The sequence below is a fragment of the Chlorocebus sabaeus genome, chromosome 12 (genome assembly GCF_047675955.1).
Source record: "Chlorocebus sabaeus isolate Y175 chromosome 12, mChlSab1.0.hap1, whole genome shotgun sequence".
In the NCBI taxonomy this organism is placed as follows: domain Eukaryota; kingdom Metazoa; phylum Chordata; class Mammalia; order Primates; family Cercopithecidae; genus Chlorocebus; species Chlorocebus sabaeus.
The window spans coordinates 84,253,467-84,279,499 of NC_132915.1; the positions used below are offsets into that span (position 1 = coordinate 84,253,467).

Sequence of the window (26,033 nt, forward strand, 5' to 3'; positions counted from 1 at the left end):
CCCCTTCTGCCTCGATGGGCCCACGTCCCTCCCCCACATCCCTTCCCCAGTCCCTCCCCTCCCTGGCCCCTCTGTCCTGCTGGGGCCTGGTGACAGCTTGTCTCTCCTCCTGTTGCAGGGCGCCAAGGGCTACCAAGGACAGCTGGGTGAGATGGGTGTCCCTGGAGACCCCGGACCCCCTGGCACTCCAGGCCCTAAAGGGTCCCGGGGCAGCCTGGGACCAACGGTGAGGACTCTCTCGCTGGGGTCTGGGAGTAAGATATGGAATAGAGGGAACCAAGGGCAGGAAAGGAGACACCAGGCTTCTCTGTGCTGCTGTCACCCACCCCAGCTATTAGCTGAACACTTGGTGCTCACTGTCCCAGCCACCTCTCTGAATCATGAATCGCTCTGGTAACCTGCAGAGAGCTGCAGCCCCGCCTCCGGAACAGTATACACCACACAGTATATTTCCTGCAATTTGAAGGGGTGTGTGGGTCCCCTGAAGCCCTCTATGGACCCAAATGAATAAGCCTTGTTATTAGCATCAGGGGAGAAATGACCCGATTCTTAGGACTGTTTTTATCAAACAAGGAGATTTCCCCTCGGAAATAGATTCAGGAGGAACAGGGCAATGCTCCTGCAGGTCCCTGGATGACTCTGAGGGTGTCCCAGAGCATTGCTGGGCTGCCCTGAAGGAAGGGGCCCAGAGGGCTTTGATACCTGCAGGAGATGAAGACCCCAGGCGGAAGCAAGGGAAGGAGGCTGAAGAGGGTGACACAGCAGCTCCAAGCTGGCTGTGTGTAAGGTTAAGCAGCCAGGCTGGTTTGTGGTATTGGCCAGTTTCTGCAGTGTAAATGCTCCCTCCGTGGCTGGTTTCAAGCCACTGACATGACATCACTGAATGCAGAGTGGGTTGGAGTTACACGGCAGCCCTCCCTTAGGCAGTGTTTCCACCAACACGCACAGATGCAGTAGACCAAAATAACTTCATGAGAGTAGGGAGGAGGAAAATGTAGTAAAATGGCTAGGAGGAGATGAGTTTTGAGTATCCTCTATCTTGGCTTTTAGTAAAATTAATTTAACTGTAAGTCCATAAAATTGAATTGTTAATAACGGCTCTGTTCCACTGGCTTGTAAGAGTCCTGAGAATTTAGCAATCAGCTGTGTTGAACCACTGGAGCCAGGAGAAGGAGGGCTGGGGCGGGGGTGGGGATTTCCAGGGAGGAGGGATGATGTCACTGGCTTTCTGCCTTGTTCGCACACCTTGGTTATGGGCAGCCTGGAAGCACCAGGCTGCTGGGTGGAGCAGGGCTGGGGCCTGCAGGGAGACAGCTGTGTCCCTGCTGTGAGAGCCACACTCCATACCAACGAGGGCCTCCTCCTCTTGTAGGGTGCTCCTGGACGCATGGGGGCCCAAGGAGAACCGGGACTGGCTGGTTATGATGTAAGCAGATATCACCTCACCCCACCCCCGACCCTGTCCTGCAGGCCTGGACACACAGGCCCACGTCAGCCTCTGCCCCACCACCTCCCGGCTGAAGGCTGACCCCTGGGACACTGAAGATGTGGGGTCTCACCTGCCCCAGGGAGCCCTGGGCCCAGAGCTGTGGTGGGGGTGGAAGATCATGGATGGGACAGGTGTGGTTGGGGCCACCAGATCAAAATGAGCCACCCCAAGCCTTCCTGGGTATTTCCTGCCTGGGGTGGGTGCTCTGCATGCCTTGTCTGCTGTCTGGGGAAGGGACCATTTTTGCATCCAGTCTGGCACCTTCTTAGACATGGCTGAGCCAAACCCATGTTACACATCTGGAGAGAACAGGACTCAGAGGGGTACGGTGCCTACTCAGAAGGGGAAACCAAGGCTCAGGAGGATAGAGAGGCGCACAAGGCCTGACCACTTCAGTTTGGAGGTGGAATCCTAGCTCTGGTCCTCGAGGCTCTAGATCCAGTGTTTGGTAGAGATACAGCAGGGAGGGGAGGAGAGGGAGAGGAACACAGGCAAGACAAGACCTGGAGAGATGTTGCGAGGGGCCCACGGTGGGTGTCCGCACCTGCAGGCCTAGCCAAAGCCTGGGAAGGTCTGTTGAGGCAAGCATTTTGCCCCTGTCCCTGGTCCTGGCTTGGAGGACAAAGCTGGTTCTCCCGAGATACCCTTCCAGGTCTGCTCCAGGGTGGGGCAGGCAGGGCCCCTGACCATCCAAGCTGGAACACCCCTTTGGGGTGTGTCTGAGACCAGCATGGCCGGTCTGGAAGGCCAGGGCTCAGACAGACACAGACTTACTCAGAGCCACACAGCCAGCTGGGGCAGAGCTGGGACCCAGTTTTGCAGCCCAGTGTCCCCACCTCAGAGTCCATGTCCTTTGTCCTTCCTGAGTCCTCATTCTGACTTACCTCCTTCTTGTTCTCCTGCAGGGACACAAAGGCATTGTGGGACCCCTCGGACCTCCTGGACCAAAAGGCGAAAAGGTGGGTGTTTGCTCTGGGGGAAGCAGCTGCACCCTCGTGTCTGAGGCTGAGGTCAGCTTCGGGGCCAGCAGGAGAAAGCCCCTGGGGTAGCCATGGCTGGAGAAGCCTGTGGGGGCTCACCCCTGCAGCAGCCGAGGCTGGTGTCCCTGCCACCGTGCCCAGCAGGCAGGAGCCATCAGATCCACATTCAGCAGTATGTGCTGGGTGTCATCTTTGTACCCAGTGCTGGAATGAAAATATGCAATCCCTGCCCTCACGGGGCTTATAACCAAGAAGCAGAAATGGACATCAATCTTGTAATGACTAAAACTGTAACTCCATCATCTGTGTCGACATGGGAATTGAAGCCTTGCCCGTGAATGAGATCACCCAGTGAGAGTGGGGAGAGGATGCTGAGCAGGAGAGGCTTAGGACAGAGAGTGAGGAACTCCAGTGGTTAGTGGTCAAGGAAGGAGCCACCAAGGCAGAGGGGAAGGCATGTTCATTCCCCACCCCTTGGCTCAAGATTCGGTAGAGGAGAGAAATCACTGGAAGGATCCTCGCTGATCCCTGGCCCCTGCCCCGGCGTGCTGGTGGGGATGTGGAGGGCCAGGAGTGCCAGAAGGTCCAAGGTATTGGTGCCATGTCACGTCCAAGGCAATACCCCAGCTGGCCCCAGAACCCACGTGTCTGAGTCCTACCTTCGTCGCCTGAGTCCCTTCTGTCTTTCCTCCTCCCCCTCTCCCCTGCTGGTTCAGCTGGAACGCTCCGCTTGCCCCCTGCCTCCCCAGCACGGCTTTCTTTTGCTGAGTCAGCTGCCCACTAACTAAATCCTGCTGTTGGTGACTCACGCTGGCCCGGCGTGCTGCCCAGCTGACCCCTTCCTCCTGCTGGAGGAGGACAGCTCAGCCATCGAAGAGGGCCACCCGCCCCAGCCGATTTCACAGGAAGCCACCGAAGGTGCCACTCAGTACCCCGGGTCCCTCCTGGGCCCTCGCAGCCTGCCAGCGCTCGCACAGAAGGGGTTAACACAGACCCTGAAACAAGGAGGCCCTGGTGTGCCCCAAGGCCTCCGCTCCAGGCCATCTGCAGCTCTAGAAGCAGTCTCTGTGGCTGCTGAGAATGGGACCCTAACATCAAATCTGCCTTAAGGCTGCAGGGGCCTTGGGGGGTCCCCAGGATTCGCTGAGCCTTGAGTGCCTCATCAGGTGGGGGGATCCTTGGGAATGAGAGGCCAAGGTGGCGGGGGGGGGGGGGGCATCACATATACGTCAGCCAGATGCCTTTTCTGACTTAGAAGGCATTATTAGATTTGTTCATTCCTCCAGCTCTCCAATAGGTATTTATGGAGGATGTAGTGTGTTCCAGGCCCTGAGCTACAGGCTGCGAATGATGCCCTTAGAGGTCTCAAAAATAGGGCGAGTCCCATGAGTGAACAGCCAGCCACAAGCTGGATGGTGCTGGGGAGGAGAGAGCAGGTTCCTGGGGAGATACTGAGCACACGCCCACATGCAGAGCTCTTTCCCTGCCATTCCTCCCGTAATCCTCACCGCAGCCCCAGTGCAGAGATAGCACTGTTCTACAGGACAGGTGGGGAAACTGAGTCCCCATGAGGCTCAGAGACTAGCCCAGGATCTGTAGTAAGAGGGTGGCAGGGCCAGGATTTAGACCCCATCTGTCTGATGTCAGAGCCTACTTCCCTAACCAAAAGCAGACCCGAGATAAGGAAGCCATACGCCTTGAACTTGAACCGCCCACCCCCGCTCACCGTGGGGGTGAGCTCACTACAAAGCTGGTGGCCAGAGAGAGGGGATGAGACTCTGGGACTTGGACAAGGGAGGGACGGTATCCTACCAGATTTCTGGTGCGAAAAAATGCATCCCCAAACTACACTCACATTGTGGGGCATCAGTATAGCTGATCCAGGCTGGGGCGGGCAGGGCCCCCGACCATCCAAGCCCATCCAGTCTGGGCTTTGGGCCCAGATTGCCCCGATTCCTGAGTGGCCTTGGCTAAGACCTTCCTTCCTCTCAGTTTCCCATCATTAAGTGTGGACAATAGTCCCAGCGGCATAGGTTACTGTGCAGATCGGATGAAACAAACCTTACAAAATACCTGGCACATGGAACATGCTGGGTAGACACAGGCAGGCCCCTTCCCCAAAGTCCCTAAGTCCAGCTGCCTCTGTCCACAGTGGAACTTGAGCACTGGATCAAAGACCATAGAGAGTGGGCAGGGACGAGAAGGAATCCCCGCTCCCTGGACCACCCCTCTGGGTACAGCTGGTTCTAGACCTCAGGCCTAGTCCCTGCCAGCCTGCAGCCTCCACCCACAGGAACCACAGAGACCCCAGGCTGGTGGCTGATCACCACCAACCTTTAGAATTGACTCCAGCCAGGGATGTGTCCCAGCCCCAGGGACGCTTTGCCTCTGTCCAGCCTCTTCCAGCTCCATTTCAGTCCCTATGAACAAAGGGGTCCAGGGGTGCCTGGCTTGAGCCCTGTGCCCAGAGGAGTGACACAAGTTTTCTGGGGCTGGAGTCTTCTGAGCCCTGAGATTCTGCCATTTGCCATTCCGCTTACACCTTCCTTATAGTTGAAAGGTGGCGTCTACACCTGTCCTGCGGGTGGACCAGGGCCTGGGGTGGCCATGGCATGAGGATCCCACCTCTAAACTCTGCTCCCCGCCCCGACCCCCGTCTCTGGCCATGTCCATGTGACGCAGTCTCACTACTGCTATTGTTACCGGCTACGGCAATTTTAACGCCATCTGCTGAGCCCCTGCTACGTGGGCATAGCCTGCTGAGGGCTTCCTGTGCCTTTCCTCACCGAGTCCTCTGAACAGCACCGGGACGCGCTCCAGTCCCGCTCTGCACATAGGAACCTGTCTTATGGATACACTCCCATGCTGAGTGGCTGCCAAGTGCCACCTGGGGCTACCATGGAGGGTAGGAGGTTCACCCTAAAGCTGGTTCCTCCCAGCAAGGATCGGAGACAGGGACTCTTAGATAGAGGGTGAAGAACTCTGAGCAGGTCCCATCATCTCTGCGAGCCTCAGTGTCCTCATCTGTGAATTGGGATAATAATCGCATCTGCTTCCCAGTGCTGCGCTGCGGATGTCATGAGTCCGCCTGTGTCTGGCCCGGAGCAGTGCCCATGCGTACCAGCTGCTGGAGTTGGTGCTACTCCCTGCCAGGCGTCACGCATCACTCCATGGAGTCCTCACCACTCCTTGACGGACATCACATGTTGCCCCCTTCCCCCCATCCCACTCCGCTCCGCTCCCCTATTGCCCAGCTGAGGAGAGGAGCTCAAAGATGGGAAGGGACGTGTTGCAGGGCCACGCGGCTGATCCTTTGCAAACTGGGATGTGAACCCAGCTGTCTGAGCTCCCTGACTTCCTGCAGGATCCTACAGCTCAAGGGCGTCTGGAGGGCACAAAGCGCTGTTCTGTGTTCCACAGTCCTGGTTCCACACCAGCCTGGGTCTGACTCAGACACACCTACCCTTCCCTCTCTAGTTTGCGTCCCCATCTGTAACCCTAAGCAGGCTAGACTTCATCTCTGATGAAGTGCTTTCCATCTGGAATTCCCCACATTCCCCAGGAGCAGGCGGTTTGCCCTAAAGCTGGTTCTGTGTCCACAGGGGGAGCAGGGCGAGGACGGCAAGGCGGAGGGTCCCCCTGGGCCACCTGGAGATCGGGTAAGCCCCCTCCCTCCCTGGACCATGGGGAGTCCTAGGTGGAATCTGGGCCTCCTGCTGCATGGAGAGGGGTGGGCTGATCAGGGGCCAGGTCCCTGAGAGCTCCGCAGAGGGCATGGCTAACAGGGCCCAGGGCTGGCATCCTCGGCACCTGGTGGCCCAAACTTTGCTGTTGTCTTTGTCATTCAGGGTCCTGTGGGTGATCGAGGAGACCGCGGGGAACCGGGGGACCCTGGGTACCCTGTAAGTATCAGAGCTCCTACCTGCTGGCAGGATCAGGCATGTCAGGGAGATGGGGGATGACACACGTCTAGAAAGAACAAGAACTTCCCAGGCTTCTGTGCTGCCTCCCAGCCCCCTGCAGGATGGGCCCCCTCACCTATCTCTCTTTGGCTTCCAGGGACAGGAGGGTGTGCCAGGCCTCCGTGGAAAGCCAGGCCAGCAGGGCCAACCCGTGAGTGGTGCCTCCTGTCCCATCCCTGCCTCCCGCCCTGAGTGGGGGGGCAGTGGGAATGAAATAACTGGACCCTTTAAAGCTTAAAGGGACCCTCCCTGCAGGAGGGTCTGGGGCAGCCATTTCTGTTTCTCCTGCCCTGACCCTGGGGATACCCCCAGAACCTGCACCCCCAAACCCCTCCCCACCCCTCCCCCTCCAGGCGGAGACTGGCCACCCTCCCCGGGAGAGAATCCTGGGGCTGCCTTGCGTCATCTCACCTTGGTTTGCAGGGGCATCCGGGACCCCGGGGGTGGCCGGGACCCAAAGGATCAAAAGGCGCAGAGGTAAGAAGGCCGGGGGTTCAGCGGGGAGACTGAGTCCCGGGAAGAGGGAAGCCTGACCCACAGTCACACAGTGAACCAAACGCAGGCTGCAAAGGCTGCGAGGCAGGGCAGGGGGAGCATCCTACCAGGAGCCCAGCAGGCTGCTTCTGGCTATGACCCCATCTCCCTTCAAATAGCCTGAACGAGAAGGGACGATTAGCACCATTTCACCGGGGCTCCAGAAGGGGAGCCACCTGCCTGAGGCCAACCAGAGTGACTTGAACCCAGGGCAGTCAAAAGCCAAAGCTGGCCTCTCTCTCCCCCACACCATACTGTAGAGATAAAACTGGGAGAAGTCAATTGAGGGGGTCTGGAGGAAGAGGAGGCAGAGACAGGGTGCTTTGAGGAGGAGCCACTTCCTGCCTCTACCCTAGGGCCCCTGCCTTCCCCCAGACCCCAGGCTGGGCCAGTGCCCTCTTAATGCTGTTTCCCTCCCCCGGGTGCACCCCCTCACCTGCACGCCTCAATGATACCCAGTCTCTAAAGGATCCGGTGGAGCCGTGGCCTCTGGCTCCTCCCAGGAAATTGCCAGTGCCAATGAGGGGACACCAGGGCCCAGAGCAGGCTCAGTGACAGCCCCGGGAGGTTTCAAGGCCAGCCCTGGCCCCAGGCTTCCAGGCCAGAGTACTTGGGCACATCTTTGGCATCAGGTGTTCACCCAGAGGCCCACAATCCTCTCAGTCCCTCCTTCCAGAGCCCCTAGCGTCCCATACCTCTACCAGGCAGCCTCCATCATGTGGCCCTTGATTTTTCAGGGACCAAAGGGAAAGCAAGGCAAGGCGGGGGCCCCAGGCCGGAGGGGGGTCCAGGTGAGTGACTACAGCTGCTATTTCCAGCCAGCCTCCCTGCCTGCCCCCACACCCACCCTCTCCCCCTTCCCCCGCCAAATGCCCTCACCAGCTTTTTATGTACCCCCCAGGGCCTGCAGGGGCTGCCAGGGCCCCGGGGCGTGGTGGGGAGACAGGGCCTCGAGGGCATCGCTGGACCAGATGGGCTTCCTGGCAGGGACGGGCAAGTGGGACAGCAGGTGAGTGGGGCTTAGTGTTAACAGATGGTGGCTCCATTCGGGACCAGGTGTGGGGGAACTTCCCCAGGCCATGGGCCAGAGGAGCCCGTTTAGAAACTTGGATGGGCAGGACCAACTATCTAGGAGTTTCCCTGGGGTGGGCAACCGTCTCATCCCCTGGCACCTGGGAGTGTGGACCTTCTGACTGTCTCCTGGATGTCAGCACCCAGAAAGACCGTCCTTTCCTCCCCTGCCTGGTGGATAGGGTTCCTATCCCGCTCCTTCCTCACTCAGAATCCCGCCCTTCCCCACTCACGATCCTCAGCTCCTCCTGGTCCAGCCACATCACACACAGGCCGTCTGACCTACATCCTGGAGTGTGACCCCTTCCTCCAGCTACACCCAGGGTTCACCCAGGCGTTGAGCCATCTGCTTCCTTGGCTATTTCATGAAACACAAGAGACCCTCCTCTGCCTGCTTTCTTAACAGGGGGAGCAGGGAGACGATGGGGACCCTGGCCCCATGGGCCCTGCTGGGAAGAGAGGAAATCCAGGTGTGGCCGGCTTACCTGGAGCACAGGGACCCCCAGGATTCAAGGTCAGATACCTCTTAATCCACTTACCCACCCTCTGCCCTTCCTGCCTTGATGCAGACTTTAGTGGTTCCGATCCTTTGGGCACCCATGTCCCAGGGCCTGTGTGAAAATGGAGTCCATATTGTTGACCTTTCTTGGGGGTCCTGCCCCAAGCTTGAACTAGACTGATAGTTCATTGGGGGAACTATAAATACCGCCCGTACCAGGGCCTTGAAACCGTTAACTGGTTTTTGAGTTGTCCACGGGCGCCCTCTCGTGGACATTTGTGGAACAACAGATGTTGCTTGCAGCCGGGATCCCCAAGGCATCCTTAGAAAGCTTCCCAGTGCAGCGTGGGAGGAGGAGGCCGCCATGAATCCGTTGGAGCCAAGGGCTGGACTCTGAAGTGGAGATGTAGATGAATGACTCAGATGTGGTTCTTGCCCTTCCTGGGCTCGAGGTTTAATTGAGGAAAGGTTGGAACCCTCTGAGACACAGGAGGCAGAGGGAGCGATGGCCTTGACCCAGGGAAGATTTGAATGAGAATAGAAGGGGAAAAGGTGGCTACGAAGTGGCTCACGCCTGTAATCCCAACACTTTGGAGGCTGAGGCGGGTGGATCACTTGAGATCAGGAGTTCGAGACCAGCCCGGCCAACATGGGGAAACCCCGTCTCTACTAAAAATACAAAAATTAGCCGGGCCTGGTGGCGGGTGCCTGTAGTCCCATCTACTCAGGAGGGTGAGGCAGGAGAACCGCTTGAACTGGGGAGGTGGAGGTTGCAGTGAATTGAAATCCCACCACTGCACTCCAGGTTGGGTGGGAGAGCGAGACTCTGTCTGAAAAAATAAAAATAAATAAATAAATGGGGAGGAGGCATTCTAGGGATGTGAGCTGAGGTTTGGAGGAGGGAACTGCATGCTGTTGGGGAAAAGCAATAAGGAGGAGAGGAATTGCAGGAGAGGAGCTGGGAAGGCAGGGCCCAGAATGCGAGGGGAGAGACAGAGACCTTCCTCTTTGGGAGGTGAAAGTCTTGTCACCCCCACTCCACCAGGCCTCCATTTGTTGCCCCAGCATTCTGCAATCTCGGGTACCCTGTGGAATCACTGTTCTGGCTGCCCTAGTCCCCCTCCACCGCCTCCTCCCTTAGAACCCCTTCCCACTTTGGTGATTTTTTGTGTGTTTCTTTAAGGGTGAGAGTGGGTTACCCGGACAGCTGGGTCCCCCTGGCAAACGAGGGACAGAGGGCAGAACGGGGCTCCCTGGAAACCAGGGGGAGCCTGGGTCCAAAGGCCAGCCGGTGAGTGAACCCCAGAGAATACACATGCCCACACAAGCATGCACACACTCACATCCACCAACATGTACAAACACATGCACACTCACACACACACACTAACACGCTGACCCAGATGCCACCTCCTTGCTCTGTGACAAGGGATGAAATCTGAGTACCAGGTACCATTCTGCCACCCCTCAACCAGGTGGTGGGGGAGGCTGAGGAAAGAGACCTGAGTGGTCCCTTCAGAATGAGGAGAGGGTGATCACAACCAGAAGGTGGGCTCTGCTGACTCTCAGTCCAGTGCTCATTCTGTGCCTCGCTGCCTTCATCCCCGTCCCAGAGGCTACATTCAGCTCACCCCGCCTAGAAAAAGAAGGAAGAATGAACAGAGAATAAACAGGGCAAATAGAAAACACATAGCAAGCCATTTCAATACCCCAGTTAAAGCTGAGATTGTCAGAGTGGATGAAAAAGCAAGACCCAACTACATCTACTGCTACAAGAAATCCACTTCAAATATAAAGATACAAGTAGGTTAAAGATAGATGTAGAAAAAGACCTACTGTGCTAACATTCATCCCAAACAGCTGCAGTAGCTATTTTGATATCAGATGAAACGGACTTCAGAGCAAAGACTACTAACAGTCATAAAGAGGGTCTTTTCATAATGACAAAGAAGCCAGCTTATCAAGATTGCATAAGAATCATAAATGTTTATGCACCTAACAATAGATCTTCAAAACAGTCAGGCAAAGACTGATAAAGCTACGAGGAGAAATAGACAAAATCACAATTATACTCAAGGATTTCAATATATTTCTCTCCTAATGGGTAGAACAGAAGCAAATAGAAGATCAGTAAGGATGTCTTGAACTGTATTATCAATCAGCGTGACCTAATTGACATTTATAGAACATCACATCCAATATCAGCAAGATGCACATTCGTTGTAAGTTCATTCAGAACATTTACCAAGACAGACACTATTTTGAACCTTAAAATCAATCAATAAATTTTATTAATAAAATATTTTAGTAATATAAACAATATAAATATTAAATAATTTACTTAATAGTATAAATATTTTATCAATACATTCTTTAAAAATTTAAAAGGATTCAAATCACACAAAGAATGTTCTCTTCCCATAATGAAATTAAATTATAAATCAGTAACAGAGAGATCTGAAAAATCTCCAAATATTTGGAAACTAAGTAACAAATGTCTAAATGACCCATGGGTCAAAGAAAAAATCAAAAGGGAAGTGAGTATTTTGAATTGAATGAAAGTAAAAAACAGCATGTAAAAATTGGCGAAATACTGTTGATATATAGGGAGATCTTTATAGTAATAACTTCTGTGTTAGAAAAGAAGAAAGGTCTCAAATAAATGGTCTCAGATTCCATCTTAAGAAACTGAGGGTTGGGGCTGGAGAAGGCAAATTTAAAACAAAGTAATCAGAAGGAAGGAAATAATGAAGATCAAAAATAAACCAAAAAAAAAAAAAAAAGGAAAATCAAAAGTTAGCTTTTTGAGATCTGTACAACTGATAAACCTCTTGCCAGACTAATCAGGAAACTAAAAAAAAAAAAAGAGAGAGAGAACGAGAATACAGAAGTTACTAATATCAGATCAGGGATAGGGGAGCAATGTCACTACAGATATGACAGAAATTTAAAGGATAATAAAGGAATATTATAAACAACTTTATGCCAATAAATTTAAAGACTTGGATGAAATGGGCCCGGTGCAGTCGCTCATGCCTGTAATCTCAGCACTTTGGGAGGCCAAGGTGGGCGGATCACGAGGTCAAAAGATCGAGACCATCCTGGCCAACATGGTGAAACCCCGTCTCTGTTAAAAATATAAAAATTAGCTGGGCGTGGTGGCAGGTGCCTGTAGTCCCAGCTACTTGGGAGGCTGAGGCAGGAGAATCGCTTGAACCCTGGAGGCAGTGCTTGCAGTGAGCTGAGATCACGCTATTGCACTCCAGCCTGGGCAACAGAGCAAGACCCCGTCTCAAAAAAAAAAAAAAAAAAAAAAAAAAAGACTTAGATGGAATGGACAAATTCCTTGAAAGACAAAACTACCAGCCGGGTGCGGTGGCTCAAGCCTGTAATCCCAGCACTTTGGGAGGCCAAGGCGGGCGGATCACAAGGTCAGGAGATCGAGACCATCCTGGCTAACACGGTGAAACCCCGTCTCTACTAAAAATACAAAAAACTAGCTGGGCGAGGTGGCGGGCGCCTGTAGTCCCAGCTACTCAGGAGGCTGAGGCAGGAGAATGGCATAAACCCAGGAGGCGGAGCTTGCAGTGAGCCGAGATCGCGCCACTGCACTCCAGCCTGGGGGACAGAGCAAGACTCCGTCTCAAAAAAAAAAAAAAAAGAAAGACAAAACTACCAAAGGTCACTCAAGAAGAGACTGATAACCTAAATTGCCTTATATCTATTAAAGAAATTGAATTTGTGGTTAGAGCTTCCCACAAAGAAAACTCTGGGCCCAGATGCCTTCACTGGTAGATGCTACTAAACATTTACAAAAGAAATAATAACGGCCGGGTGCGGTGGCTCACACCTGTAATCCCAGCACTTTGGGAGGCTGAGGTGGGCGGATCACGAGGTCAGCAGTTCGAGACCAGCCTGACCAATATGGTGAAACCCTGTCTCTACTAACAATATGAAAAAAAAAATTAGCTGGGTGTGGTGGTGCACACCTGTAATCCCAGTACTCAGGAGGCTGAGGCAGGAGAATCACTTGAACCTGGGAGGTAGAGGTTGCAGTGAGCCAAGATCGCTCCATTGCACTCCAGCCTCGGTGACAGGGAGAGACTCTATCTCAAAAAAAAAAAAAAAAAAAAAAAAGAAAGAAAAAAAAATAATACCAATTCTACATAACTATTCCAGAACATTGAAGAGGAGAAAAATAATTCCCAACTCTTTCCTTGAGGCTGATAATACCCTGATGTCAAAGCCAGACAAAGACATTACAAGAAAAGGAAACAATAGACCAATATGCCTCATACATATAGCTACCACAGTTCTCAATAAAATTTTAATTAGATGAACCTAAGAATATATAAGGATAATACATCAAGACCAAGTGGGGTTTATCTTAGAAACACAAGGATAGTATAACATTTGAAAATAAATCAATATAATTCACCAAATTAACAAATTCAAAAAGAAAACCCATTTGATCATCTCAGCAGTTGCAGGAAATGCATTTGACAAAAATCTAACTCCACTTCTGATAAAAACTCTCAATAGACTAGGTATAGAAGTTCCTCAACTTGATAAAGGACATCCATGAAAAACCTAGTCAACATCATACTTGATAGTGCTTGACTGAATGCTTTTTTCCAAGGAGCAGAGCAGAAACAAGTCAAGGATATCTGTCCTTACCACTTCTTTTCAACATTGTACTGGCAATTCTTGCCAGTGCAATAAGGCAAGAAAAACAAATAAGAGGCATTCATATCAAAAAGAAAGAGTTAAAATGCTTCATTTGTAGAAGAAATGATTGTCTATGTAGAATAACCATTGGCATCTACAACAAAGCTACTAGAATAAGTGAGTTTAACAAAATCACAGGACACCTGATCAATATGCACAAATGAATTGTGATTGTATAAACTAAGCAATATGTATAAATGAATTGCATTTCTATACACTAATCAATGTGCACAAATGAATTACATTTCTGTACACTAGCAACAAATGATAAGAAATGGAAATCTAAAAAGCAATACTATTTATAATAGCATAAAAACATGAAATACTTAGAGATACATCTGACATTAGATGTGCAACATATGTACACTGAGAACTATAGAACACTGGCAAGAGAAATTGAGGGAGACTTAAATAAATGGAGATATATACTGTGGGCATATGTAAAAAGACTCAATATTAAGATATCACATTTGTTCAAATTGGTGTATAGATTCAACACAATTCCAATCTAAAGCTTATCAGGTTTTCATGTAGAAAATGACAAGCTGATCCTAATATACATATGAAATATAAAGGACCTAGAATAACTGAAACAACATTGAAAAAGAAGAGCAAAGTTGGCGGACTAATGGCACTTGATTTCAAGACTCATTACAAATCTGCAGTCATCACGAAACTGTGGTGTTGCCATAAATGAACTAATAGATCAAAGGAACAGAATAAAAGGCCCAGACATATACCATACATATATGAACAACTGTTTTGTTTTGCTTTGTTTTTTGAGATGGAGTTTCACTCTTGTTGCCCAAGCTGGAGTGCGATGGCACGATCTTGGCTCACTGCAACCTTCGCCTCCTGGGTTCAAGCGATTCTCCTGCTTCAGCCTCCCAAGTAGCTGGGATTACAGGCATGCACCACCATGCCCAGCTAATTTTGTATTTTTAGTAGAAACAGAGTTTCTCTATGTTAGTCAGGCTGGTCTCGAATTTCCAACCTCAGGTGATCCACCCACCTCGGCCTCCCAAAGTGCTAGGATTACAGGCATCAGCCACCACGCCCGGCCTGGACAACTGATTTTTAACAAAAGTGCAAAGATGATTCAGCAAGTACAAAATAGTCTTTCCTAACAAATGGTGCCAGACAAGTGATGCCTCATAACATGTACAAAAATTAACTCAACCTGGATCATACATCCAAATGTAAAACTGAAAATTAAAACACTTCTAGAACATAGAAGGACATCTTCAAGAACTTGATAAAACAAAGATTTCTTAGATATGATACCAAAAACATGATCCATAAAAGAAAATGTGATAAATCAGACTTCAACAACATTTAAAACTTTTGCTTTTCAAAGGACACTATTAAAAGAATGAAAAGACAAGTCACATACTGGGAGAAAATATTTCTGAATCATATATCTGATTAAGGATTTGTATCCAGAACCTATAAAGAACTCTCAAAACTCAATAATAAAAATAAGCAGCCCAATTTTTAAAAATGGGCAGATTTGAATAGACACTTCAAAAAAAGTATACTGATAGCAAATAAGCACATGAGAAAAAGATTAATATTGTTAGTCATTAGACAAATGCTCATTCAAACTGCAATAAGGTGCTACAGCACACCTATTAGAACAGTGAAGAGTTTTAAAAGACTAACCATACCAAGTGTTGGCAAAGACATGGAGCAACCGAAACTTTCACACTCTGATAATGGGAATTTAAAGTGGTACAATCACTATGGAATCAGTTGGGCCGCTTCTTTGAAAGTTAAGCATATCCCTAATGTGTAATCCAATCATTCCACTCATATATATTTACCCTACATAAATAAGGACATTCGGCCACACAAAGAGTATACTTGAAGGGGCTTAGCAATGTTATTTATAATAGCCCCAAACTGGAAAAAACCTCAAATGTGTATCAGCAGGTGAATAGATAAAAGTGTGGTATATTTATACAATGAAATACAATTCATCAGTAAATGGATCAACTATTAATATATGCAACAACATAGATGATTCTCAGAATAATTAGGCTGAGCGAAAGACCTCAGATAAAAAATAGTATAGACAGTGTGGTTTCATTGATATAAAATTATAGAAAATGCAAACTAATCTGCATGGAAAGAAAATAGATCAGTGGTTCTTGGAGATGGAGGGTAGGCAGGAAAGAAAGATTATAAAAGGGTGTGAGGAAACTTTGGGGCTATGGGATGTTATTGTCTTGGCTCTGACAATTATAAGCGTGTATACAGAATGTCAAAACAAATCAGATTATACAATTTAAATAGTACAGTTATCATCTTCAGTTTCACTTTAGTAAGACTGTTTTTAAAATTACCCCTTCTTTGCACCTGATGAGTGTATAGGAGACAGCCATCAGAGTGCAAAAATGAACAGTTAGGACATCTCACAACTGGTTCTGTGAAACTGGTATTATCCTAATACCCCAACCAGAAAAAGGTGTCACAAGAAAGAAATCAACAGACAAATATGCCTTATGAATACAGATACAAAAATCCTTAATAAAATACTAAGAAAACCAAATTCAGCAATATGCCTAAAGGATTCTACACCATGACAAAGTGAGATTTATCCTAGAAATGCCAAGCTGGTTCAACTGTTGGAAATCAATGTAATACACTATTAATAAAATAAAGGACAAATATTATACAGTCATCTCAATAGATGCAGAAAAAGCATTTGACAAAATCCAACACCCTTTCATGATTAAAAAAACACACACAACAATCTAGGAACAGGAGGGAGCATCCTTAACCTGATGAAGAATATCTATGAAAATCCCACAGATATCATCATATTTAATGGTAGAGGACTGAACACTTCCCCCAAGACCAGGAACAAGCCAAGGATGTCCACTGTTACCACTTCTATTCAACATTGTACTGAACAAAATGATTAGAACTAATAAACCAAAGTTTGCAGGATATAAGATCAATACACAAAAAATATTGTTTCTATATATAACATACAAACATCAATTATATTTCTATACACTAGCAACGAACAATTCAAAAATGAAATTAAGAAAACATTTCCATTTATAATGGCATCAAAGAGAATGAAATAGGAATAAATCTAACAAAAGAAGTGAAAGAAGCTGAGCATGGTGGCATGTGCCTATAGTCCCAGCTACTCAGGAGGCTGAGATGGGAGAATCTCTTGAGCCTAGGAGTTCAAGTCCAGCCTGGGCAACAGTTCAAGACCCCATCTTAAAAAAAAAAAAGAAGTGCAAGACATGTTCACTGAAAAATTCAAAATGTTGATGAAATAAAGGAAAACCCAAATAAATGCAAAGACATCCCATATTCATAGATCAGAAGACCTAGTATGGTTAAGATGGCTGTACTTACCACAAACGGACCTACAGATTAAATATAATCCCTATCAAAATCCAAGCTGACTTTTTCACAAAATCTGACAAATTTATCCTAAAATTCATATGGAAATGCAAGTGGCCCAGAATACCCAAATTTTGATCTTTAAAGAAGATCAAAGTTGGACAACTCACACTTCCCAGTTTCAAAACTTATTACAAAAGTATAGTAATCAAGACAGGAATAAAACCTCACATTTATGTCCATTGTTTTCAACAAGAGTACTAGGGCAATTGAATGGGAAAAGAATTTTTTTTCAGTAAACAGTGCTGAGACAATCACACAGTCACCTATCACATACCAAAAAAGTAAGTTGGACCTCTGCTTCACACCACAGGCAAAAATTAACTAAAAATGAATTAGACCAATGTAAAGGCTAAAACTGTACAACTATTAGAAAACATAAAAACACATTTTTATAAACTTGTATTAGGTAATAGTTTCTTAGCTATGACACCAAAAACACAAGCAACAAAAGCAAAGTACATAGATGGGATTTCATCAAAATCAAAAACCTTTGTGCTTCAAAAGGCACCATCAAGAAAGTGAAAAAACTCACAGTAGGGGAGAAAGTATTTACAAATCATATATCTGATAAGGAACATGTATCTCTAATATATAAAGAACCCTTAAACTCAAGAATAAAAAGACAATCCGAATTTACAATGGACAAAGTATTCAAGTAGACATTTTTTCCCAAAGGAGATACACAAATGTCCAATAAGCATTTATAAGACAAATCAAAACCACCAAGAGAACCACCAATAGCTCAATAAAGCTATTATCTTTTAAAAATGAACAGGTAGAATTTAGATTAAATGGGACCCTCTCGAAGCCTGACCCCTCAGCCTACCTCCTTCAGCACTGAGTCTTGACCTGCCTGGTCTCATTGCATCCTTCCAGCCCCTTTGGGAGGGAGATGACATAGTATCCTATTTTACAGATGAGGAAACTGAGGCTCAGTAAAGGGAGGTGACTTGCTCTTGATCTTATAATATAAGGCTAGGAGGTTCTAACTGATGGCTTTCTGCTCATGAGCTTGAAGGCCAAGTCCCAAGAATGTGCAATAATGACAGGCTCCTCTGTCCCCAGGGGGCCCCAGCCCTCCCTTCTTGGCTCAGGCCCCAGCATCCCCCCTTGCCAATTGCTCTCTTAACCCTTTGCAAGATTGGGAGCAGAGGTCAGGAGAGGAGGCCAAAGGTTCCTGAAATTGTTCACACTGGATTTGAATCTAGCGCAGTCCACAACATGGTGTCTGTGTGACTTTCAGCAAGTTCCTGCCCTCTCTGAGCCTGTTTCCTCATCTGTGAACAGGGGATATGGTGTGTCCCTGGGTTGATGTGGGAGCATGGAACTGTGGCGGTACAGGCAAAACATCCAGCACATAACAGGCCCTCAGCAAACTGGGTTATTTTTAGGGGATCCTTCCTTAACAGAGCTTTTCAGGGCCGTGGGAGGAGGCTGTGGGTCCTGTTATTCTGTCCCTTGAAGACCTGGGACAGGAGCTCCTGAGCATGGCAGAGCCTCCCCTGTGGAACCCCTGAGCTGGGCTCTGCTTTCTCATCTGACGGAGATCACAGGCTCCCCTCGGAGCACAGGTGGACTGGCAGCTATTCTGTGGGCTATTCACACTCACTTGATTGCTTCACAGAGGAGTCACCAATATCCCTGGAGAGGCTGGGAGGGAAAAGGCAGGCCCTGAGGCCCTGGGTGGCTGGCGGGACACGCTCGCCATGACCTCACTTGCTCCATCACTTCCTGTTCTCCCCGCAGGGCGACTCTGGCGAGATGGGCTTCCCAGGAATGGCAGGTCTCTTCGGACCTAAGGTACGGACTCCCACTGCTCACTGTTCCTGTGGGGTCCTATCCATCCACCCCATTCATTCATTTATTCATTCAACAAGTATTTATGGAGCACTGAAAACATTGGCTGGGACACAACCAGAATCAGGCACGAACACCCTCATCCCCCAGTAGTCCAGCAGATCTAAGTTCCAAGCCCAGTTACACGATTACCTGCTCTGTGCCTTGTGCAAGTCACTTAGTCTCTCTAAGCCTTGGTTTCCTCATCTGTAAAATGGGAGCAATGACAGTAGAAGACTTGCAAAAATAAAGACCAGAGGCATATGCCACACAGCACTGAGCCAGTACACTGCTGGTACCTGCTGAATAATTGTAGGTGTTTCTTACTCCTTCTGGGGCCTTTCACGTAAGGCCTCTCTTGACAGGGAGGGCAGAGGTTGGCAGACCCTAGGAGTGAGGGAGCTGTGGGAGCCCTTTACCCAGCGGCTGCCAAGTACAGACAGCCCTTTCTCCGCTTCCCACAGGGCCCCCCTGGAGACATCGGTTTCAAAGGCATCCAGGGTCCTCGGGGGCCACCTGGTTTGATGGTGAGTCCCCTCGCTGCTGTCGCAGCAGAGATGATTGTTCTAGGCCCAATCTTCATCCTCCTCGATTCTTGAGTCCTCTCTGCCCACAGGCTTGGTTCCCACCTTCACTCCTGCCATTCCCGCCAGCTTGGCCCCCATCCTTCCCTCCTTCCACTCTTGAAGCCCACCCTTAGGCATACAGGAGGGGCTCAGGAGATGCATGGCCTGGTCTCCCTTCCACTCCCTTGCAATGCTCAGGCAGCTCTCCACACGCTTCCCAGTGTCTGTTCCCCAGGCCCTGGAACAAGGACACATGAGCCTTTCTGTCTCCTTTAGGGAAAGGAAGGCATCATCGGGCCGCTCGGAATCCTGGGACCTTCGGGACTCCCGGTATGTGCAGGGGTTGGGCAGGAAGCCTCCTAGGTCCCCTTGCCTTCCTGGCTCCAGATTGACTGTGTGACTCAGTGCCAGTCTGAGCTTCAGTTTCCCCATCTGGAAATGGGGCTTCCCCTCTGGGCCCTGTCTCACTGGGCCGTGGTTTGTTGCAGGGTCCGAAGGGTGACAAAGGCAGCCGTGGGGACTGGGTAAGTGGATGGGCTGGGGCTGAGGGGCGCAGCACTGCAGGGGTGGGGGAGGGGTGGGCTACCGGGGTGGGGCCATGGCTCAGCCACGTTCCCTAACTCTCTCCCCTGCTTCTGTCTCCCTCCAGGGATTGCAAGGTCCGAGGGTGAGTGGGCTGGGCATGAGGGCTGTGGGGCAGGGCACAGGGTGGGCAGCCTGCGTTCTCCTCCCGGTGGCACATTCTCTCCCTCCGGACCTCCGTCATCCCGTCTGTGCCAGAGGAACCATTGTCCCAGGGTCCCAGGTCTGCTTGAGGAGGGACTGGGATGGGGAGAGATGAAGACCCTGTGGACCAGGGCTCACTCCTCTTCTCTTGTTCCCCCAGGGTCCTCCCGGCCCCAGAGGGCGGCCCGGCCCCCCGGTAGGTAACTGAGTGCTGGGTGCATCTTGGACTCCTGGGGTGTTCCTTTGAAGGAGACTCAAGGCTTCACCAGCAGACTAAGCCTTGACCCTGAACCTCACAGGGTTCACATGCTTCTTGTAGCCCACAGACTCCTAGGAGAGTATAGGACATCCCCCAAACATTCACTTTTGCCTATGTGGGGTAACGCCTAGGGGCCAGGCCTCCAGAAAAGCATAGACCAGCCCAGTGGGGCCCACCAGGCCTCTGGAGGAGCAGAGGCCAGCTTGGCAGGTCCTGCATGCTTTGATGGCCTCCCCGGTCTCCTGACACACTTCCAGATTGCAGCACACTGTCCCTGTCATTTGACTGACCCGCTGTCTTCTTTTGCAGGGTCCTCCAGGGGGTCCTATCCAATTGGTAAGTTGGAAACATTCTCTTTTGCCTAGTTGGGGTAAGGCCTGAGGGGTTCGGGGGAAGAGGTCGCTGGCCCTCTCTGGCCCTGGTGGCTAGAGCCCTAAGCTGGGTCTAGGGATGCCCGGGTCCTTTTGTCACTTCATACTGGAGACTTGGACCTGGAAGCAACAGAAAGAGCCCTGGGCCAGGAGGCAGGAAACCTAAGTTTTTGACATGCCCCTGACTGAATCTGGGAAGATGCTCCAGCCACTGGGTTCGTGGCCCTACCTGTGTACTCCGTACACGTAGGCTGATTGCAAGGGTGCGTACATCCCAGATTGTGAATCCGAAGAGAGTTGGGGCCAGGCATGGTGCCTCATGCCTGTAATCCCAGCACTTTGGGAGGCCGAGGCAAGCAGATCACCTGAGGTCAGGAGTTCGAGATCAGCCTGGCCAACATGGTGAAACCCCATCTCTACTAAAAATACATAATTAGTCAGGCATGGTGGGTGGCACCTGTAATCCCAGCTACAGGAGAGGCTGAAGCAGGAGAATCGCTTGGACCCAGGAGGAGGAGGAGGCTGTAGTGACTCAAGATCGAGCCACTGCACTCCAGCCTGGGCAACAGACCAAAACTCCATCTCAAAAAGAAACAAAAAACAAAAAAACAAAAAACAAAGAGAGTTGGGCCAGGGGGCGGATGGGGGCCCCTGCGTTCCTCCCTGGTGGCCACTGTGGCACTGCCTGAGAGCATGACACCTCCCAAGCCCTGTGACAAGTCCATCCACATTTTACTATTGCACGGTAGCTAGACGACTATTACCATCAGGCCCTGAGAGCGTCCCAGGGCATGGCCTCGAAGAAAGACTGAATGGGCCAGGAGCCCTTGAGCCATGTGTCAGTCAGAAGCTCTGCTCTTCTCATGCCTGCTCTCACTGCCCCTCCCTCTGCACCGTCCTGAAAGACAGAGTGACAGCCCTGGCCTCTCCTCTGCAGCCTTCCCTTGTCCTTCTCATCAGTAAGAAAGGCAAGGAAAGGAAAGTGAAAAGATCCAGGAAAAACAGAAAATTAGAGGAGTTTGCATTTTTTTTTTTTTTTTGAATAATCAGTACTAATACTGATTGAGTGCTTGCTCAATGCCAGACACCATTAGAAGTGCTTTTTCTTTTTTGAGACGCAGTCTTGATGTGTCACCCAGGCGGGAGTGCAGTGGCATGATCTCGTCTCACTGCAACCTCCTCCTCCCGGGTTCAAGCAATTCGCCTGCCTCAACCTCTCCTACAGCTGGGATTATAGGCAAGCACCACCACGCCCAGCTAATTTTTGTATTTTGGTAGAGACGGGGTTTCACCATGTTGGCCAGGTTGGTCTTGAACTCCTAACCTCAAGCCATCTGCCCACCTCGGCCTCCCAAAGTGCTGGGATTACAGGCAAGAGCCACCGCGCCCGGGTTACAGGTGCTTTTCATGTATTCACTCATGTGTCCCTTTCAGCAGTTCTTGTGAGGGAGTTTTATTATCAGGTCCATTTTCAAGATGAAAGAACTGAGGAAGGGAGTTAAGTAGCTTTCCCCAGATTACGCAGTTAGTAAGTGTCAGGTCTGGGATGTGACCCTGAGGAGTAGCTCCAGAGTCCCCGGTTCTGGACGCCAGGCCTGGGCTTTTGCTGTTTTCATGGCAAGACCACAGCTATGTCTCTGCCAAGCCCGGTGGTAGGGCCAATTGGGGGTGCAAAGTTATATTAGACCATTATAGTGCGAGCCAAAGGAGAAACATGGGGACGGGGGCATAGAGAAAGGGGGCCTCCCTCTTCTTAGCCTGGAGTCAGAAGCTTCGGGAGAGGCTTCCCATCACAACTGACATCTGTAGGATGAGTCTAGGGCAGGTTTTCTGAGACAGTGCAACTGACATTTGCATAATTCTTTGCTGTGAGTGACTGTCCTGGAGGATGTTTAGCAGAATTCCTGGACTCTAACCATGAGATGCAAGTAGTACCCCCTCCCCCAGCTTGAACAACCAAACTGTCTCCAGATATTGCCAAATATCCCCTGGGGGGGCATCATGGCCTCTCCTTGAGAACCACTGGTAGAGGAGATAGCCAGATGGTGCATTGAAGGGAGGGAGAAGTCCTCCAGGCAATGAGAACAGCATGTGCAAATGTCCCATGGCCAGATGGAGCATGGTATTTAGGAACTTAGAAGTACTGTAGTGCGGCTGGTGCCAGAGCACGTATGAGGGAGAGGAAAGAGACATACATGGCTCAAGGCCACAGTGTTCAAACTGGGTCTTATAACCATGTTGAGGAGTTTGAACTTAATCTTGAGAGCAATGGGGAGCTGTTAGTATGTGGGGAAAGGGAATGGCAGGGTCAGCTTTGACTATCTGCAAAGAGAGGAAAGACCGAGAGTTCTGAAGAGGACATATGACTTGGCTAAGATCCTGCAGGGAATGTGGCCCTGGGGCTCCCACCTGATGGGTGTGGAGAACCCTGGGGGGCCACAATGCATACCCTGTCTTTTCCCTGCCCAGCAACAAGATGATCTTGGGGTAGCTTTCCAGACGTGGATGGACACCAGTGGAGCACTCAGACCAGAGGTATCTCCAGGGGCTCTCCCCACATGGGATCCCTTCCTGGGAGAAACAGAAATAGATAATGGCCCCATGTGTGGTCAGTGCCCTCCACGTGGCCTGCATGGAGCATTTCAGAGTCCTGGTCTTTGTGGCATCTCACATCCACAAATGGGGGTTGGTACTGAGGCTCAGAGTGGGCAGTGAGTCCAAGGTCCCATGGCCAGTGCAGGCAGAGCAAGGCCAGAAAGAGGCCCTGAGCCCTTGAGCTTTCCCCGGAGGCCTCTCAGAGTCTCCGAGTTCTTGCTGGCTGGAGTCAGGCAGAGAATCTTGCCCACAGTCCACAGCAGCTTGCCAGGGCTCACCCCCACGTTTCTTCAGGATCAAGAAGCTCATGGTTAGCCCATGGGGCTCTGCTAAGACCCTGGCCTGTGGTCAGCTCAGCTCCAAGACTCCAGACTGAGAAGGGACTCCTATGTCCTCTAGTCCAGCCTTGGTCTGGAGCCCCCTTTGCGGCCTTGCCTTCTCCACATGATGGGGAACTTGCCCCCAGCTCAGACCGCCTACGAACATTTCTGTTTGTTCCTTGTGCTGGATGCTGAGACAGATGGATGGCCAGTCACAGCCTTGACTTTCAGAGGGTTCACAGTCTAGGGTGGAGGACAGCGTGGATGAGCCCCTTACCATCTATCTGGGGAGGTCCACTCTTTCCTGTGGAGAGGGGGATGCCCAGGATCCAGTGCGGCTGGAGAAGGGAAGCATTTCCTTCCATCTCTAGAGGCCAGTGATGCCGCACAGGAGAGCGCTGACCTGCAACATCCTTAACAAGATGAAGGAAAGGGGCTCCATTTATCAAGCATCTCCTACCCACTCTGCATTGGCGGTAGAATAGAGGCTATTTCTCATGCACATAAAAGTTAATTGGCGTGTTGATGAGAGACCTCGGCTACCTGCCAGGGGCTCTGCCCGCTTCCTCTCCCACTCATGGCCCCCAAGGTCACTCCACACCAGGGGGAGGCACCACCAGGGAAAAAGAGTGTAGAGAATTGTGCAGGAGGGTCTCTGGGCCAGACCTCTATGGGGCTGGCATCGCTCCACTTCCATCCCGTTGGCTAGAGTACAAATAAGGCTGGAGATGTCGTCTGTCCAGGCAGAAGAAATGGATTGGGTGAGCGGCTGCTGGTTTCTGACACACGTCCACACATGTGTGCACACACATGCACACACACACGTGACCTCTGCCACCCCCAGTGGAAGAAGGGTTTATTTAGCTCTGATTTGTAGCTCTGGAAGCTGAGGCTTAAGGGAGAATTCTGGCCAGGGTAACCCTGAATAGCCGGCTCTTTAGCATCTGTTGTCCACTCCTGCCCCCTAGTGGAGAACTGCTCCTTCTCTGAGCTGAAGTCCTCCCAGCGCTTGTGCCTGCTGGCCCCAGTCCCGTCTCCTGGTGCCTCACAGAGACCCTGGCTCCCACCCTAGGGGAGCCCAGTGGGGGCTGTGTGCCCCCCAAGTAAGCTGCCCCCAGCACCTCACCTTCCTCCACAGATAGAGATTGGGGGTCGCTTTGCAGATAGAGATTGGGGGCCGCTGCTGAGTGTTCCATGCACCCTCGCCTGCCTTATTCACAGGGCTCTGCCTGTCCCGTATCAGAGAACATGGTCTGACCCTGAGCTCTTTTCAAGCCTCTGAGCCATCGTGATAGCCCCTCCTCCTGCACTTTGTCCCTGGCCCATTTTCTTAACTGCAAAATAGAGAGAAGCCCAACCCCTGCTCTAGCCATGACCGTGGAACCGAGATATCTCCCAGGTCATGAGAACCTGGGGCTGTGGAGGCTTGGACCCCAGGCTGGACCAGGACCCTAAGGTCCCAGTGGTCACCCTCTCCTCATGACAGGGTTACAGCTATCCGGATCGGCTGGTGCTTGACCAGGGAGGAGAGATCTTTAAAACCTTACACTACCTCAGCAACCTCATCCAGAGCATTAAGACGCCCCTGGGCACCAAAGAGAACCCCGCCCGGGTCTGCAGGGACCTCATGGACTGTGAGCAGAAGATGGTGGATGGTGAGAAAGCTTCCTGCCGGGGGTGGGAGCACCTGGCGTCGGGGAGCTCGGGCAGGTGGAGTATTTGATTTCCGCCTCATTCTGGCTGAGTTTTTGTCCTCCGCGAGACAGACACACTGGCAGTCATTTATTCACTCAACAGTCACAGAGCCTCACAATATACCAAACTTTGTGCTTCCTGGGGTGGGGGGAATACAGAGGAGTGGTCCCACCCTTCCAGAGCCCCCAGATCCACATGCTGGGAATGACCATTTCAGTGCAAAGAGACAAGAGCTCTAGCAGAAAAAGCCCGAGGCTGCAAGAGTCCTCACCCCCGGGGCCCATCCTGTCACAGGCTCCTGGGCGAGCCAGGATTTTCCCCCTTTCTGAGCATGAGGACTCTCCTCTCTCATGTGTGAGCTGATGTGCTATGAAGGACAAGCTGAGCCAGACAGACCTGAGTTCCAATGTCAGTCCTGCCTCAAACTGGGTCTGTGAGCTGGGGCAAGCCATGGCCGCCCTTACCTCCTCTGTACAAGCGGCTGGGTCTAGATGGCCGGTTGTTCCACTCTTGAGCTGCAAAGCCTTTGGCTTCCTGTGAAGGCCACTGGGGAGCCATATGTGAGCAGCAGCGCTGCCCGATGGGGTGGGAGCCCTGACTCCTACCCTCCCCTGGCCGGCCCTAGGAGGAGCCCTAGGCCTGAAGAATCCATTCGACTAGATGATCCCCAGTCCCTTGTGCAAGTGGCCCAGCCTCTCTCAATGTCAGTTGTTTCCTCTGTAAAATGGATACCTCCCAGTAGCAATATAGGCAAGTACTTAGCCCTATGACCCCCCTCTTGGGGCTCTGCCAGCTCTGAGCTCTGCCCAGAAGGTTTCCTTCGATCTCTTGGTTGGAGGAATCCCTTTTCTGCCCACCCACCCTGACTTCTTGCTCACCTGGGGCTCAGCAGGTCACAAGATGCAGGGTCCATCTGCAGAACCAAGGTCTGGGCTCATCCCCAGATACGTACATCACCTCCATCCCACACTGC

General features: G+C 50.8%; 1 protein-coding gene and 1 long non-coding RNA gene across 5 annotated transcripts in view; one reads left to right on the top strand and one right to left on the bottom strand.

Moving 5' to 3' along the window:
• The window catches only part of COL27A1 (collagen type XXVII alpha 1 chain), a 158,039-nt gene that overhangs the window by 127,149 nt on the left and 4,857 nt on the right, over nt 1-26,033 (top strand). For 3 of the 4 annotated variants that reach the window (XM_007968312.3, XM_037984064.2, XM_007968314.3), the window contains 20 exons: nt 119-226; nt 1,373-1,426; nt 2,395-2,448; nt 6,072-6,128; nt 6,318-6,371; nt 6,529-6,582; nt 6,855-6,908; nt 7,703-7,756; nt 7,867-7,974; nt 8,443-8,550; nt 9,719-9,826; nt 18,439-18,492; nt 18,993-19,055; nt 19,371-19,424; nt 19,583-19,618; nt 19,744-19,761; nt 19,981-20,016; nt 20,389-20,415; nt 22,920-22,985; nt 24,852-25,020. In XM_007968312.3, the coding sequence (XP_007966503.3) occupies nt 119-226; nt 1,373-1,426; nt 2,395-2,448; nt 6,072-6,128; nt 6,318-6,371; nt 6,529-6,582; nt 6,855-6,908; nt 7,703-7,756; nt 7,867-7,974; nt 8,443-8,550; nt 9,719-9,826; nt 18,439-18,492; nt 18,993-19,055; nt 19,371-19,424; nt 19,583-19,618; nt 19,744-19,761; nt 19,981-20,016; nt 20,389-20,415; nt 22,920-22,985; nt 24,852-25,020 (1,336 nt within the window). Of the gene's footprint in view, nt 1-118; nt 227-1,372; nt 1,427-2,394; nt 2,449-6,071; nt 6,129-6,317; nt 6,372-6,528; nt 6,583-6,784; nt 6,909-7,702; nt 7,757-7,866; nt 7,975-8,442; nt 8,551-9,718; nt 9,827-18,438; nt 18,493-18,992; nt 19,056-19,370; nt 19,425-19,582; nt 19,619-19,743; nt 19,762-19,980; nt 20,017-20,388; nt 20,416-22,919; nt 22,986-24,851; nt 25,021-26,033 lie in introns of those variants that run through there. The other variant, XR_005235389.2, reaches the window with a different exon arrangement.
• Nucleotides 9,040-26,033, bottom strand: LOC140712980 (uncharacterized). Its single transcript, XR_012094864.1, has 3 exons — nt 25,939-26,033; nt 10,038-10,171; nt 9,040-9,365 (listed from the first exon to the last, which is right to left on the bottom strand). It is a non-coding gene; the product is annotated as an uncharacterized lncRNA (long non-coding RNA).